Source organism: Heterodontus francisci, chromosome 4 (assembly GCF_036365525.1).
Source record: "Heterodontus francisci isolate sHetFra1 chromosome 4, sHetFra1.hap1, whole genome shotgun sequence".
In the NCBI taxonomy this organism is placed as follows: Eukaryota; Metazoa; Chordata; class Chondrichthyes; order Heterodontiformes; family Heterodontidae; genus Heterodontus; species Heterodontus francisci.
In genome coordinates this window covers 14,522,808-14,537,006 of record NC_090374.1, presented here as the reverse complement: position 1 = coordinate 14,537,006, position 14,199 = coordinate 14,522,808, and the positions used below count along the sequence as shown (strand labels likewise).

The 14,199-nt window shown below is 43.6% G+C and overlaps 1 protein-coding gene and 1 long non-coding RNA gene across 6 annotated transcripts in view; one reads left to right on the top strand and one right to left on the bottom strand.

Annotated features, from left to right (window-relative positions):
* tesk1b (testis associated actin remodelling kinase 1b) overlaps positions 1 to 14,199 on the top strand; it is a 177,051-nt gene that overhangs the window by 122,155 nt on the left and 40,697 nt on the right. For all 5 annotated transcript variants that reach the window (XM_068029189.1, XM_068029186.1, XM_068029188.1 and 2 more), the window contains one exon: positions 885 to 968. In XM_068029189.1, the coding sequence (XP_067885290.1) occupies positions 885 to 968 (84 nt within the window). The remainder of the gene's footprint in view (positions 1 to 884; positions 969 to 14,199) is intronic.
* The window catches only part of LOC137368909 (uncharacterized), a 111,350-nt gene that overhangs the window by 63,268 nt on the left and 33,883 nt on the right, over positions 1 to 14,199 (bottom strand). The gene's annotated exons all lie outside the window — the stretch shown is intronic.

Below are 14,199 nucleotides of genomic sequence, written 5' to 3'. Positions count from 1 at the left end.
TTCTCTGATACAGAGTAAGAGACAGTGATACTATTTCTAACACATTCAATGGGTTTATGCCTGTGCTCCATACACCCAACCCCCCACCTCTCCATCACCAAGTCCCATTCCTGCCCAAAGCGTTGATGATCAGATTGTGTGGCCCTCTCCAGGAGCAGACTGTCTGTGTGACTCACTTTCTCTCTCCCTGCGGCTCCTGGAGCAGACTGTGTCTGGCCATCCCCGGGTCCTGCAGCAGACTGTCTCTGGCCCTACCCGGGTCCTGCAGCAGACTGTGTCTGGCCATCCCCGGGTCCTGGAGCAGACTGTGTCTGGCCCTACCCGGGTCCTGGAGCAGACTGTGTCTGGCCCTACCCGGGTCCTGCAGCAGACTGTGTCTGGCCATCCCCGGGTCCTGGAGCAGACTGTGTCTGGCCCTCCCCGGGTCCTGGAGCAGACTGTGTCTGGCCATCCCCGGGTCCTGGAGCAGACTGTGTCTGGCCCTCTCCAGGATCTGGAGCAAACTGTCTCTCTCTAGGTTCTGGAGCAGACTGCCTTGACCTCTAATAGTATGGGTACTGTTTCCAGGGTGAAAATTCCAAGATGTAAATAAAAACATCTTAATTATGTTTGCTTTATAAAACTTGTAAGTTAAAGGGACAGTATATTAACAGACACTTCAACTTTAAAAAGGAGTATCAGTGTGGCACTGATGGATGACATCAGAGAAAGGTGGAGAAACAGCATTACAGGGGCCAAATATAAAAATAATTGCCAACATCAGCCCAAAGATAGCTCATCAAGTTGGAGCTGTGTGTAAGGCAGCCGCAAGGTCAATGTGCTGTAAGTGAGCAGGTCCCAAGATCTTCCTTTGGTCATTCTGTTTGCATGTGTCCTTATTGCAGACGGACGTCTTCGCTTATGGCATCATTCTATGTGAAATCATAGCCCGCATACCGGCTGATCCAGACTACTTGCCTCGCACTGAGGTAACAACTAAAACTAAGCATTTATAACTTGCAGCTTTAACATAGATTGTAAAATGTCCCAAAGTGCAACACAGGAGCACAGTCTGACAAAATTTAACATCTCGACACAATGGAGCTATTAAGACAGATGGCTAAAATCTTGTTTAAAGATGTAGGTTTTAAGGAGTGTCATAAAGGAGGAGAGAGAGAGAGAGAGAGAGAGAGAGAGAGAGAGTTTAGAGATGGAATTCCAGAGCTTAGGGCCTAGCCTGCTGAATGGTAGAGCAAAGGAAATTGGGGAAATTGGAGGAATGCTGAGATCTTGAGAGGGCTGTAGGGTTGGAAGAAGTTACAGGGATAGGCCCTGGATGAGAATTTTTAAATCAAGAGACCGCCAATGCAGCTCAACGAGCGTAGGGTGATGGGGTGAGCGGGGCTCGGTGCGAGTCAAAATATGGGCAACACAGTTTTGAATCAGTTCAGATTTACAGAAGGTGCAAGAGTCAAACTGACTCTAATAATCTGTTATTGTGAATCTGACCTGTGAACGAGACTGTCAATGAGCATGAAGTGGAGCTGTGTGAGTGCAGTACATATCCAGTGTCTGGGATGTGGGAGGAAGCCATGAGCTGCGCCTGACGTGTGGTTGTTGCTGCCATAGAATCAATTAGTTGATGTCCTCAGAGGCCCCATCATGGTAGGTTTCACTGCATTGTTGAGGGAGCTGACCAGCAAGAGGCCACCATTGGAGGAAGGAAAAGATCTCAGATGTTCATAGGGTTAGAGGAGGTTACTGTGATAGGGTGGGTGCGAGGTCAGGATATAGCTCATAGAGCCTCTATCTGCCTTCAAGGGTAAGGATCACTGCACCTGAATCCATCCCTGATGCTGCAGCACACTGCACCTGTATCTGCCCTCAATGATACAGCTCACTGTCCCTTTATCCACCTGCAATGGTACAGATTACTACACCTGCATCCACATTCAATGGTACAGTACACTGCACCAGTTTCTGCCCTTGATGCTGCAGTTCACTATGCCCGTACTGAAATTAGAAGGTACAGCTCACCATCAGTAGCCAACTTCAATGGTACGAACATACGAATTAGGAACAGGAGTAGGACACTCGGCCCCTCGAGCCTGCTCCGCCATTCAATAAATTCATGGCTGAACTCATGACTTCACATTCCCACCTACGCTCTATAGATTCTTGATAAGCAAGGGGGTTAAAGGTTATTTATCTAACTCCGACTTAAAAATATTCAAAGACTCTGTTTCTACTATATTTTGAGGAAGAGAGCAAATTAATGTATCTGTACATGTCCTCAACAGTACAGCTTACTGCTGTCTTCATCCCTGGGTGATATGCAGGCCCCCACCTGCCAAGGATGAGGCATTATTCATTTCGCCACATGGACATTAATTTTCAAATTGCCACTGGGAAGAAGAGAAGGCCTGTGACAAGGGGTTGTCAGGCCCCTGGCTGGAAAGACATTTTTGCATACTAACAGACTGCTTGGAACAAAGGAGCTATCCCCTGCTCCAATACAATCCACAAACAAACACGGTCAGACCAGTTAGTGACATGACTAACTGGCTGTTGCAGAGTTTGAACTGAGGGAATTAAATTGTAGAGACAGTGTTTGGACTGGCAGAAAGCTGAATGCTCCTGCACTGAGAAGAACTCTCCTGGCTGGCTCGCCACAGCCTCTTCCTGCCTCTCCTGTCTGCTCCCATCTCTTTTTCACAGAACTCCAAAAACCCACTGAAGACACATGAACCTCAAGAGAGAAAAGTCTCCTACAGCGTGCAAGGTTTAAGAAGAATACTGGGTCCCAACAGATCTACCTACAATCAACGACTCGACAGTGAGCTCGAAGAACCGTAACAACAACTCTTCAGATATTGCCTCAAACTTTTCCACTTTATTTTTCTTCTGTTCTTTCTGTCCCTATCTGCATGTGTGTATCGCGTATGCATGCTAGCGCGGGTGCGTCATGTATCTGTAGGCATTAACTGAATTACGGTTTAAGTTTAAAATTAATAAAATTTCACTTTTCTTCTTTAAACCTAAGAAAGCCTGTTTGTGCTGGTTTCTTTGCCTTATAATTGGAAAGCGGTGAACAAGGATTCACCAAGGGGGAGCTAAAAACACAGTGTGTTTAAAATTAAACCCTGTTACAGTAAGACCAGGTGAAGGCAGAAAGGGAACCCTAGACCTCTTTCTCACCTGGTCGCAACAAAAATTTGGGTGCTAGCGTCCGGAATTGACCCACAGACAAATGAGAGAAATTGGAAGTGGGAAGGCAAATTGTTTCCAAGTGAAAAAAAAGCAAAGCAATACAGGTTTTCTTGTGGTTGTGTGTGATTGAATACTAACATGTCTGCAACTGAAGCTAGTAGCTCTTCAAGCCAAGTAACTTGGGATAAGTTAAAAACACTGTCTATGGAGGAGTTGAGAAAAATGGCTGAGCAGTGTGGGATCATTACACGTGGCAAGGCTAGGAAGTCTGAACTCCTAAAGGCCAACCATTTTTTCCTTGAATCTGAAGAAGCAGAAACAGGGTTAGAAGCAGATCCCAACAGGGTATTGTTAGCAAAGATACAATTATAACAGAGGAAACTTGAATTGGAAAGAGACAGAGACAGAGACAGGAGAGGAAGAAAGAGAGAGGTTTCCAGAAGGAACGTGAAGAAAATGAAAGGCAGGAGAGGAAGAGAGAAAGAATATTCTGGAAGGAATGTGAAGAAACAGAGCTGTAGCGGCTTCAGTTAACTAGGGGGCAACAGAGTAAACCCAGTGAAAGCATGGCCAATATGGAGAAGCGTAATTCAGGGCTGGGTACAGAATGGTTAAAACTAGCTCATCTAATCCCAACATTCAATGAGGAAGCTGTGGAAGCGTTTTTTGTGTCTTCTGAGAAACTGGCAAGGCAGCTAAAATGGCCAGGTGAGACCTGGTCTCTTTTACTACAAAGCAAGCGAGCTGGAAAAGCCCATGAGGTTTATTCGCTTCTACCAGATGAGAGTTCATCAAATTATGAACTGACCAAATATGCTATTCTCGGGGCATATGAATTAGTATCCGAAGCCTATCGCCAAAAGTTTAGAAACCCTCGAGAAGCAAGCTAATCAAACTTATCTGGAGTTTGAAAGAAGTAAGCAGCTGGCTTTTGACCAGTGGCTGAGGGCTCTTAACATACAGCTCAGCTATGAGAATCTCAGAAAAGTAATTCTGTTAGAGGAATTTAAACACTCCCACTCTCCATAAAGACCCATGTAGAGGAGCAGCGTGTTCAGAGAGCTCGGCAAGCTGCAGTTCTGACGGATGAGTTTGCTTTAATTTATAAGTCTGTTTCCCAGTATTGAACCTCTCCTAATCACCCCAACAGATTTGAAAAGGACAAAAGGGTGGGAAGGTGATAGCCACCCAAGCAGTCCTGGGAGAGAAAGGAAAGTAGGAGACACAGGGGGCCCTCCTCCAGCCAAAAAGGAAGGTGCAGTGAGCAAGAGTGAGACCCGGAGACCTGTGTGCTTCCATTGTAATAAAGCAGGGCATTTAAAAGCTGACTGTTGGAAACTAAAGGGAAAACCGGTAGGGTTGATCAGGGCAGACCTGCTCAGTGAAGAAGGGACCCTAATGGAGAGCACAGCAGAACAAACTGTGCTTTAACTGCAGTAAGAGTGAGACCCAGGAAGCTTACGGCTGCAAATACAGGAAAATTTAATAGAATTCCCGAGGGTTATGTTTAGAGATACAGCACTGAAACAGGCCCTTCGGCCCACCGAGTCTGTGCCGACCATCAACCACCCATTTATACTAATCCTACACTAATTCCATATTCCTACCACATCCCCACCTGTCCCTATATTTCCCTATCACCTACCTATATTAGGGGCAATTTATAATGGCCAATTAACCTATCAACCTGCAAGTCTTTGGCATGTGGCGGCACAGTGGCGCAGTGGTTAGCACCGCAGCCTCACAGCTCCAGCGACCCGGGTTCAATTCTGGGTACTGCCTGTGTGGAGTTTGCAAGTTCTCCCTGTGTCTGCGTGGGTTTTCGCCAGGTACTCCGGTTTCCTTCCACCACCTTGCAGGTTGATAGGTAAATTGGCCATTATAAATTGCCCCTAGTAAAGGTAGGTGGTAGGAGAATATAGGGACAGGTGGGGAAGTGGTAGGAATATGGGATTAGTGTAGGATTAGTATAAATGGGTGGTTGATGGTCGGCACAGACTCGGTGGGCCGAAGGGCCTGTTTCAGTGCTGTATCTCTAAATAAAAAATAAAATAAATGTGGGAGGAAACCGGAGCACCCGGAGGAAACCCACGCAGACACAGGGAGAACTTGCAAACTCCACATAGGCAGTACCCAGAATTGAACCTGGGTCGCTGGAGCTGTGAGGCTGCGGTGCTAACCACTGCACCGCCGTGCCGCCCTAAATGTTATCAATGTTTGTGTTTGAAAGGAAAGTAACCCCATACCCCTCGAGTGGGGCAAGCAAGCCCAAAGTAATTCTCAGGGACCACTAGATCCCTTTTACTGGGAAAAGACCTGACCTATCCCCCAGAGAGTGCAGTGAACACCAAAATGGTGGTGAATGGTATTGGAGGGCAGTGTATGGCTGTACCTGGGGTGCGACCTAGTTTCCTGTGGATGGGGTTAAGCTGCTCCAACGTAATGATCTGGCAGGGGGTGAAGGTGGTAGCCACCCACCCCCCCCCCCTCCCCAGTAATGAAAGAAAGACCGCAGGAGGTCAGAGAGACAGGGCAGTGGCAGGAGACGGTCCCCTGCAATTTCCCTGAATGTGTAGTGGATCAGGCCGTGACCAAACCAGCTCCCCCAGAGGAGACTGAATTAGCACTGCAGGCAGATGACCATGATTTCTGTCCGTCCGAGACTTCCTTTGGAAAGTTAGGAGACCCAAGGAATGAATTAAATGGATTTTCCCTAGCTGAGGTGAGCAAGCCGACCCAGTATTGCGAGAGTTAGCACAGGCTGCCCAGTCGAAAAGTGAAGCAGAGGGAGTCCCTGATTTCTCCTATTTAAAAATGAGGTACTGATGAGGAAATGGAGTTCTCTTCACAGACCTGACAGCAAGGAGTGGACAGTCGTTCACCAGTTAGTGGTACCACAGAGGTACTGGAGAGAAATATTAAGAAGGGCCCACCCACAAGAATACAGTGGCTGTACATGCTGGTAGACAAAAGACCAAAGCCCGCATAAGACAGCAGTTTGACTGGCCAAACCTCCACAAAGATGTGGTGGAGTACTGCAAGAGTTGCCACATGTGCCATGTTGAGGGGAAACCCCAACCTACAGTGAAACCTGCAGCCCTAAATCCTGTACCGGTGTTAGGAGGGCCCTCCAGCAGAGGGCTGGTGAACTGTAAGGGATCCCCACCGAGAACAAAAGGGGACAGGCAGGCACAAGGCTGGCAAAAGGTTTAGAAAGGGAAGGGGTAAAAGTGACCAAGAGGGCAGGTTAAAGGAGGTCCGGGAGGAATCTTGGATGAAAACCCCTACTGTCCAGTCAGCCAACCCCAAAAATGTGAAAGGTTAGACCCCACATCCTCCTACGTAAATGCAGACACGAGAAGCACCCCACCAGAGTTGCTCACAGCATTTACAGGAACCTGCAGAGACAAAGAAAAACCTCCAGGGGGCAGAGAAACCATGAGGGCGATGCCTCACCTAGTCAAGGTGCCCCAGGGAGTGCAGTAAAGTCTGCACAAATACCTGCAGACAGGAGTGTCCCCCAGAGAACAAAGGGCAGGTTAACAAAGAATCCTCACACACAGTCAGAACCAAAGAGAAACCATCCATCCCCCTTTTCATACCTCAACAGGAACAAAGACCCCAGGCAGCCATGGCAATGGGCAATCTGAAGAAAAACTTCCCCAAAGAACCACATGGTTACTGGGATGCCAAAAAGAGGCACCAAGAAAAGACAGTTTTAGTAAGTTTTAGGATTCATGAATGAATGGGACTGAATGAGAGAAATGCATGGTTGTCTGTTATCTTATATTTTCTGTCAATTCTTTTAATGAAATACACTTTACTCAAATCACATTTCATTCCCCTGGGTGTCATGCAGGCCCCCATCTGCCAAGGATGAGGCATTATTAATTTCGCCATATGGACATTAAATTTCAAATTGTCACTGGGAAGAAAAGAAGGCCTGTGACAAGGGGTTGCCAGGCCCCTGGCTGGAAAGACATTTCTGCATATTAACAGAGTGCTTGGAACGAAGAAGCTATCCCCTGCTCCGATACAGTCCACAAACAAACACGGCCAGACCAGTTAGTCACATGACTAACTGGCTGTTGCAGAACGAAGAGTGTTAAATTGTAGAGATAGTGTTTGAACTGAATGCTCCTGGACTGAGAAGAACTCTCCTGGCTGGCTCGCCACAGCCTCTCCTGCCTGTCTGTCTGCTCCCACCTCTTTTTCACAGAACTCCAAAAACCCACTGAAGACACATGAACCCCAAGAGAGAAAAGTCTCCTACAGCGAACAAGGTTTAAGAAGAATTCTGGGCCCCAACAAATCCACCTACAATCAAGGACTCCACAGTGAGCTCGAAGAACCGTAACAACAACTCATCATGAATTGCCTCAAACTTTTCCACTTTATTTTTCTTCGCCGCTTTATCTCCCTATCTGCATGTGTGTATCATGTATGCATGTTGGCATGGGTCCATCTTGTATCTGTAGGCGTTAACCGAATTACGGTTGAAATTTAATAAAATTTCACTTTTTTCTTCTTGAAACCTAAGAAAGCCTGTTTGTGCTGGTTTCTTTATCTTCTAATTGGAAAGCGGTGAACAAGGATTCATTAAGGGGAAACTAAAAACATGGTCCATCTAGAAACATAGAAAATAGGAGCAGGAGTAGGCCATTCAGCCTTTCGAACCTGCTCCACCATTCATATGATCATGGCTGATCATCCAACTCTGGATTCACCCTGTTCCTGCTTTCTCCCCATACCCTTTGATCCCTTTAGACCCAACAGCTATATCTAACTTTCTTGAATATATTTAATGTTTTGGCCTCAACTGCTTTCTGTGGTAGCAAATTCCACAGATTCACCACTCTCTGGGTGAAGAAATTTCTCCTCATCGCAGTCCTGAAAGGTTTACCCCATATCCTTAGACTATGACCCCTGGTTCTGGACTCCCCCACCATTGGGAGCATCCTTCCTGCATCTACCCTGTCAAGTCCTGTTAGAATTTTATAGGTTATGAGATCCCCCTCACTCTTCTGAACTCCAGAGAATATAATCCTCACCGACTCAATCTCTCCTCAAACCTCAGTCCCACCATCCCAGGAATCAGTCTGGTAACCCTTTGCTGCACTCCCTCAATAGCAAGAATATCCTTCCTCAGATAAGGAGACCAAAACTGCACACAATATTCCAGGTGCGGCCTCATCAAGGCCCTGTATAATTGCAGCAAAACGTCCCTGCTCCTGTACTCGAATCTTCTCGCTATGAAGGCCAACATACCATTTGCCTTTTTTACCGCCTGTTGCACCTGCATGCTTACCTTCAGCGACTTGTGTACGAGAACGCCCAGGTCTCGTTGCATATTCCCCTCTCTCAGTTTAGAGCTGTTCAGATAATAATCTGCCTTCCTGTTTTTGTTACCAAAGTGGATAACCTCACATTTATCCACATTTAGATTAGAGATACAGCACTGAAACAGGCCCTTCGGCCCACCGAGTCTGTGCCGACCATCAACCACCCATTTATACTAATCCTACACTAATCCCATATTCCTACCAAACATCCCCACCTGTCCCTATATTGCCCTACCACCTACCTATACTAGTGACAATTTATAATGGCCAATTTACCTATCAACCTGCAAGTCTTTTGGCTTGTGGGAGGAAACCGGAGCACCCGGAGAAAACCCACGCAGACACAGGGAGAACTTGCAAACTCCACACAGGCAGTACCCGGAATTGAACCCGGGTCCCTGGAGCTGTGAGGCTGCAGTGCTAACCACTGCGCCACTGTGCCGCCCACTGTGCCGCCCATTATACTGCATCTGCCATGCATTTGCCCACTCACTCAACTTGTCCAAATCACCCTGAAGCCTCTCTGCATCCTCCTCACAACTCACCCTCCCACCTAGTTTTGTGTCATCTGGAAATTTGGAAATATTACATTTAGTTCCCTCATCTAAATCAATAGCTGGAGTCCTAGCACCGATCCCTGCGGTACCCCACTAGTCACTGCCTGCCATTCAGAAAAAGACCCATTTATCCCTACTCTTTGTTTCCTGTGTGCCAACCAATTTTCTATCCCATCGCAATGCACTACCCCCAATTCCATGTACATTAATTTTACATGCGAACCTCTTATGTGGGACTTTGTCGAAAGCCTTCTGAAAGTCCAAATAAACCACATCCACTGGCTTCCCCTCATCAACTCTACTAGTTATATCCTCGAAGAATTCTAGTAGATTTGTCAAACATGATTTCCCTTTCGTCCATCCGTGCTGACTCTGTCTGATTCTACCACTGTTCTCCAAGTGCTCTGCTATAAAATCTTTGATAATGGACTCTAGAATTTTCCCCACTACCGACATCAGGCTGACTGGTCTACAATTCCCTGCTTTCTCTCTAACTCGCTTTTTAAATAGTGGGGTTACATTAGCTACCCTCCAATCTGTAGGAACTGTTCCAGAGTCTATAGAATCTTGGAAGATGACCACCAATGCATCCACTATTTCCAGGGCCACTTCCTTAAGTACTCTGGGATGCAGACCATCAGGCCTTCAATCCCATTAATTTCCCCAAGACCAATTCTCTACTCACACTGACTTTCGTCAGTTCCTCCCTCTCACTAAACCCTGTGTTCCCCAACATTTCTGGTATGATATTTGTGTCCTCCTTTGTGAAGACGTTATCCATCTTCAATAATACAGCTCACTGTCTTTATCGAACTTCAATAATACAACTCACCGTCTTTATCCATCTTGAATAATACAGCTCATCGTATTTATCCAACTTCAATAAAACAACTCGCCCTCTTTATCAATCTTCAAGAATACAGCCCACTATCCATCTTCAATAATACAGCTCACTGTCTTTTACCATCTTCAATAATACAGCTCACTGTCTTTATCCATCTTCAATAATACAGCTCACTGTCTTTTACCATCTTCAATAATACAGCTCACTGTCTTTATCCATCTTCAAGATTACAGCTCACTGTCTTTATCCATCTTCAATAATACAGCTCACTGTCTTTATCCATCTTCAATAATACAGCTCACCGTCTTTATCCATCTTCAATAATACAGCTCACTGTCTTTATCCATCTTCAAGAATACAGCTCACTGTCCATCTTCAATAATACAGCTCACTGTCCATCTTCAATAATACAGCTCACTGTCTTTATCCATCTTCAATAATACAGCTCACTGTCTTTATCCATCTTCAAAAATACAGCTCACTGTCTTTATCCATCTTCAATAATACAGCTCACCGTCTTTATCCATCTTCAATAATACAGCTCACTGTCTTTATCCATCTTCAATAATACAGCTCACTGTCTTTATCCATCTTCAAAAATACAGCTCACTGTCTTTATCCATCTTCAATAATACAGCTCACCGTCTTTATCCATCTTCAATAATACAGCTCACTGTCTTTATCCATCTTCAATAATACAGCTCACCGTCTTTATCCATCTTCAATAATACAGCTCACTGTCTTTATCCATCTTCAAAAATACAGCTCACTGTCTTTATCCATCTTCAATAATACAGCTCACCGTCTTTATCCATCTTCAATAATACAGCTCACTGTCTTTATCCATCTTCAAAAATACAGCTCACTGTCTTTATCCATCTTGAATAATACAGCTCACCGTCTTCATCCAACTTCAATAATACAGCTCACCTTCTTTATCCATCTAAAATAATACAGCTCACTGTCTTTATCCATCTTCAATAATACAGCTCACTGTCTTTATCCATCTTGAATAATACAGCACACTGTCTTTATCCATCTTCAAAAATACAGCTCACTGTCTTTATCCATCTTCAAAAATACAGCTCACTGTCTTTATCCATCTTCAAAAATACAGCTCACTGTCTTTATCCATCTTGAATAATACAGCACACTGTCTTTATCCATCTTCAAAAATACAGCTCACTGTCTTTATCCATCTTCAATAATACAGCTCACTGTCTTTATCCATCTTCAAAAATACAGCTCACTGTCTTTATCCATCTTCAAAAATACAGCTCACTGTCTTTATCCATTTTGAATAATACAGCACACTGTCTTTATCCATCTTCAAAAATACAGCTCACTATCTTTATCCATCTTCAATAATACAGCTCACTGTCTTTATCCATCTTCAAAAATACAGCTCACCATCTTCATCCATCTTCAATAATACAGCTCACCGTCTTTATCCATCTTCAATAATGCAGCTCACCGTCTTTATCCATCTTCAATAACACAGCTCACCGTATTTATCCATCTTCAATAATAGAGCTCACCGTCTTTATCCATCTTCAATAATACAGCTCACTGTCTTTATTCATCTTCAATACAGCTCACCATCTTCAGCCATCTTCAATGATACAGCTCACTGTCTTCATCCAACTTCAATAAGACAGCTCACGATCTTTATCCATCTTCAAGAATACAGCTCACCGTCTTTATCCAACTTCAATAATACAGCTCACTGTCTTTATCCAACTTCAATAATACAGCTCACCTTCTTTATCCATCTTCAATAATACAGCTCACTGTCTTTATCCATCTTCAATAATACAGCTCACCGTCTTTATCCAACTTCAATAATACAGCTCACTGTCTTTATCTATCTTCAATAATACAGCTCACTGTCTTTATCCAACTTCAATAATACAGCTCACTGTCTTTATACATCTTCAATAATACAGCTCACTGTCTTTATCCATCTTCAATAATACAGCTCACCGTCTTTATCCATCTTCTATACAGCTCACTGTGTTCATCCATCTTCAATAATACAGCTCACTGTCTTTATCCATCTTCAATAATACAGCTCACCGTCTTTATCCAACTTCAATAATACAGCTCACTGTCTTTATCTATCTTCAATAATACAGCTCACTGTCTTTATCCAACTTCAATAATACAGCTCACCTTCTTTATCCATCTTCAATAATACAGCTCACTGTCTTTAGCCATCTTCAATAAAACAGCTCACCGTCTTTATCCATCTTCAATAATACAGCTCACTGTCTTTATCTATCTTCAATCATACAGCTCACCGTCTTTATCCAACTTCAATAATACAGCTCACTGTCTTTATCCATCTTCAATAATACAGCTCACCTTCTTTATCCATCTTCAATAATACAGCTCACTGTCTTTAGCCATCTTCAATAATACAGCTCACCGTCTTTATCCATCTTCAATAATACAGCTCACCGTATTGATTGAACTTCAAGAATACAACTCACCGTCTTCATCCATCTTCAATAATACAGCTCACCGTATTGATTCAACTTCAATAATACAGCTCACCGTCTTTATCCATCTTCAATAATACAGCTCACCGTATTGATCCAACTTCAATAATACAGCTCACTGTCCATCTTCAATAATACAGCTCACTGTCCATCTTCAATAATACAGCTCACCGTTTTTATCCATCTTCAAGAATACAGCTCACCGTCTTTATCCATCTTCTATAATACAGCTCACTGTCCATCTTCAATAATACAGCTCACTGTCCATCTTCAATAATACAGCTCACCGTTTTTATCCATCTTCAAGAATACAGCTCACCGTCTTTATCCATCTTCTATACAGCTCACTGTGTTCATCCATCTTCAATAATACAGCTCACCGTTTTTATCCATCTTCAATAATACAGCTCACCGTCTTTATCCATCTTAAATAATACAGCTCACCGTCTTCATCCATCTTCAATGAGACAGCTCACTGTCTTTATCCAACTTCAATGAGACAGCTCACCGTCTTCATCCATCTTCAATAATACAGCTCACTGTCTTTATCCATCTTCAATAATACAGCTCACTGTCTTTCTCCAACTTCAATAATACAGCTCACTGTCTTTATCCATCTTCAATAATACAGCTCACCGTCTTCATCCATCTTCAATAATACAGCTCACCGTCTTTATCCATCTTCAATAATACAGCTCACTGTCTTTATCCAACTTCAATAATACAGCTCACCGTCTTTATACATCTTCAATAATACAGCTCACCGTCTTCATCCATCTTCAATAATACAGCTCACTGTCTTTATCCAACTTCAATAATACAGCTCACCGTCTTTATACATCTTCAATAATACAGCTCACTGTCTTTATCCAACTTCAATAATACAGCTCACTGTCTTTATCCATCTTCAATAATACAGCTCACCGTCTTTAGCCATCTTCAATAATACAGCTCACCGTCTTCATCCATCTTCAATAATACAGCTCACCTTCGTTATCCATCTTCAAGAAGACAGCTCACTGTCTTTATCCATCTTCAAGAAGACAGCTCACTGTCTTTATCCATCTTCAATAATACAGCTCACCGTCTTCATCCATCTTCAAGAATACAGCTCACAGTCTTTATATATCTTCAAGAATACAGCTCACTGTCTTTATCCATCTTGACTAATACAGCTCACCGTCTTTATACATCTTCAAGAATACAGCTCACCGTCTTCATCCATCTTCAATAATACAGCTCACTGTCTTTATCCAACTTCAATAATACAGCTCACCGTCTTTATCCATCTTCAATAATACAGCTCACCGTCTTTATCCAACTTCAATAATACAGCTCACTGTCTTTATCCAACCTCAATAATACAGCTCACTGTCTTTATCCAACTTCAATAATACAACTCACCGTCTTTATCCAACTTCAATAATACAGCTCACCGTCTTTATCCAACTTCAATAATACAGCTCACCGTCTTTATCCAACTTCAATAATACAACTCACCGTCTTTATCCAACTTCAATAATACAGCTCACCGTCTTTATCCATCTTCAATAATACAGCTCACCGTCTTTAGCCATCTTCAATAATACAGCTCACCGTCTTCATCCATCTTCAATAATACAGCTCACCTTCGTTATCCATCTTCAAGAAGACAGCTCACTGTCTTTATCCATCTTCAAGAAGACAGCTCACTGTCTTTATCCATCTTCAATAATACAGCTCACCGTCTTCATCCATCTTCAAGAATACAGCTCACAGTCTTTATA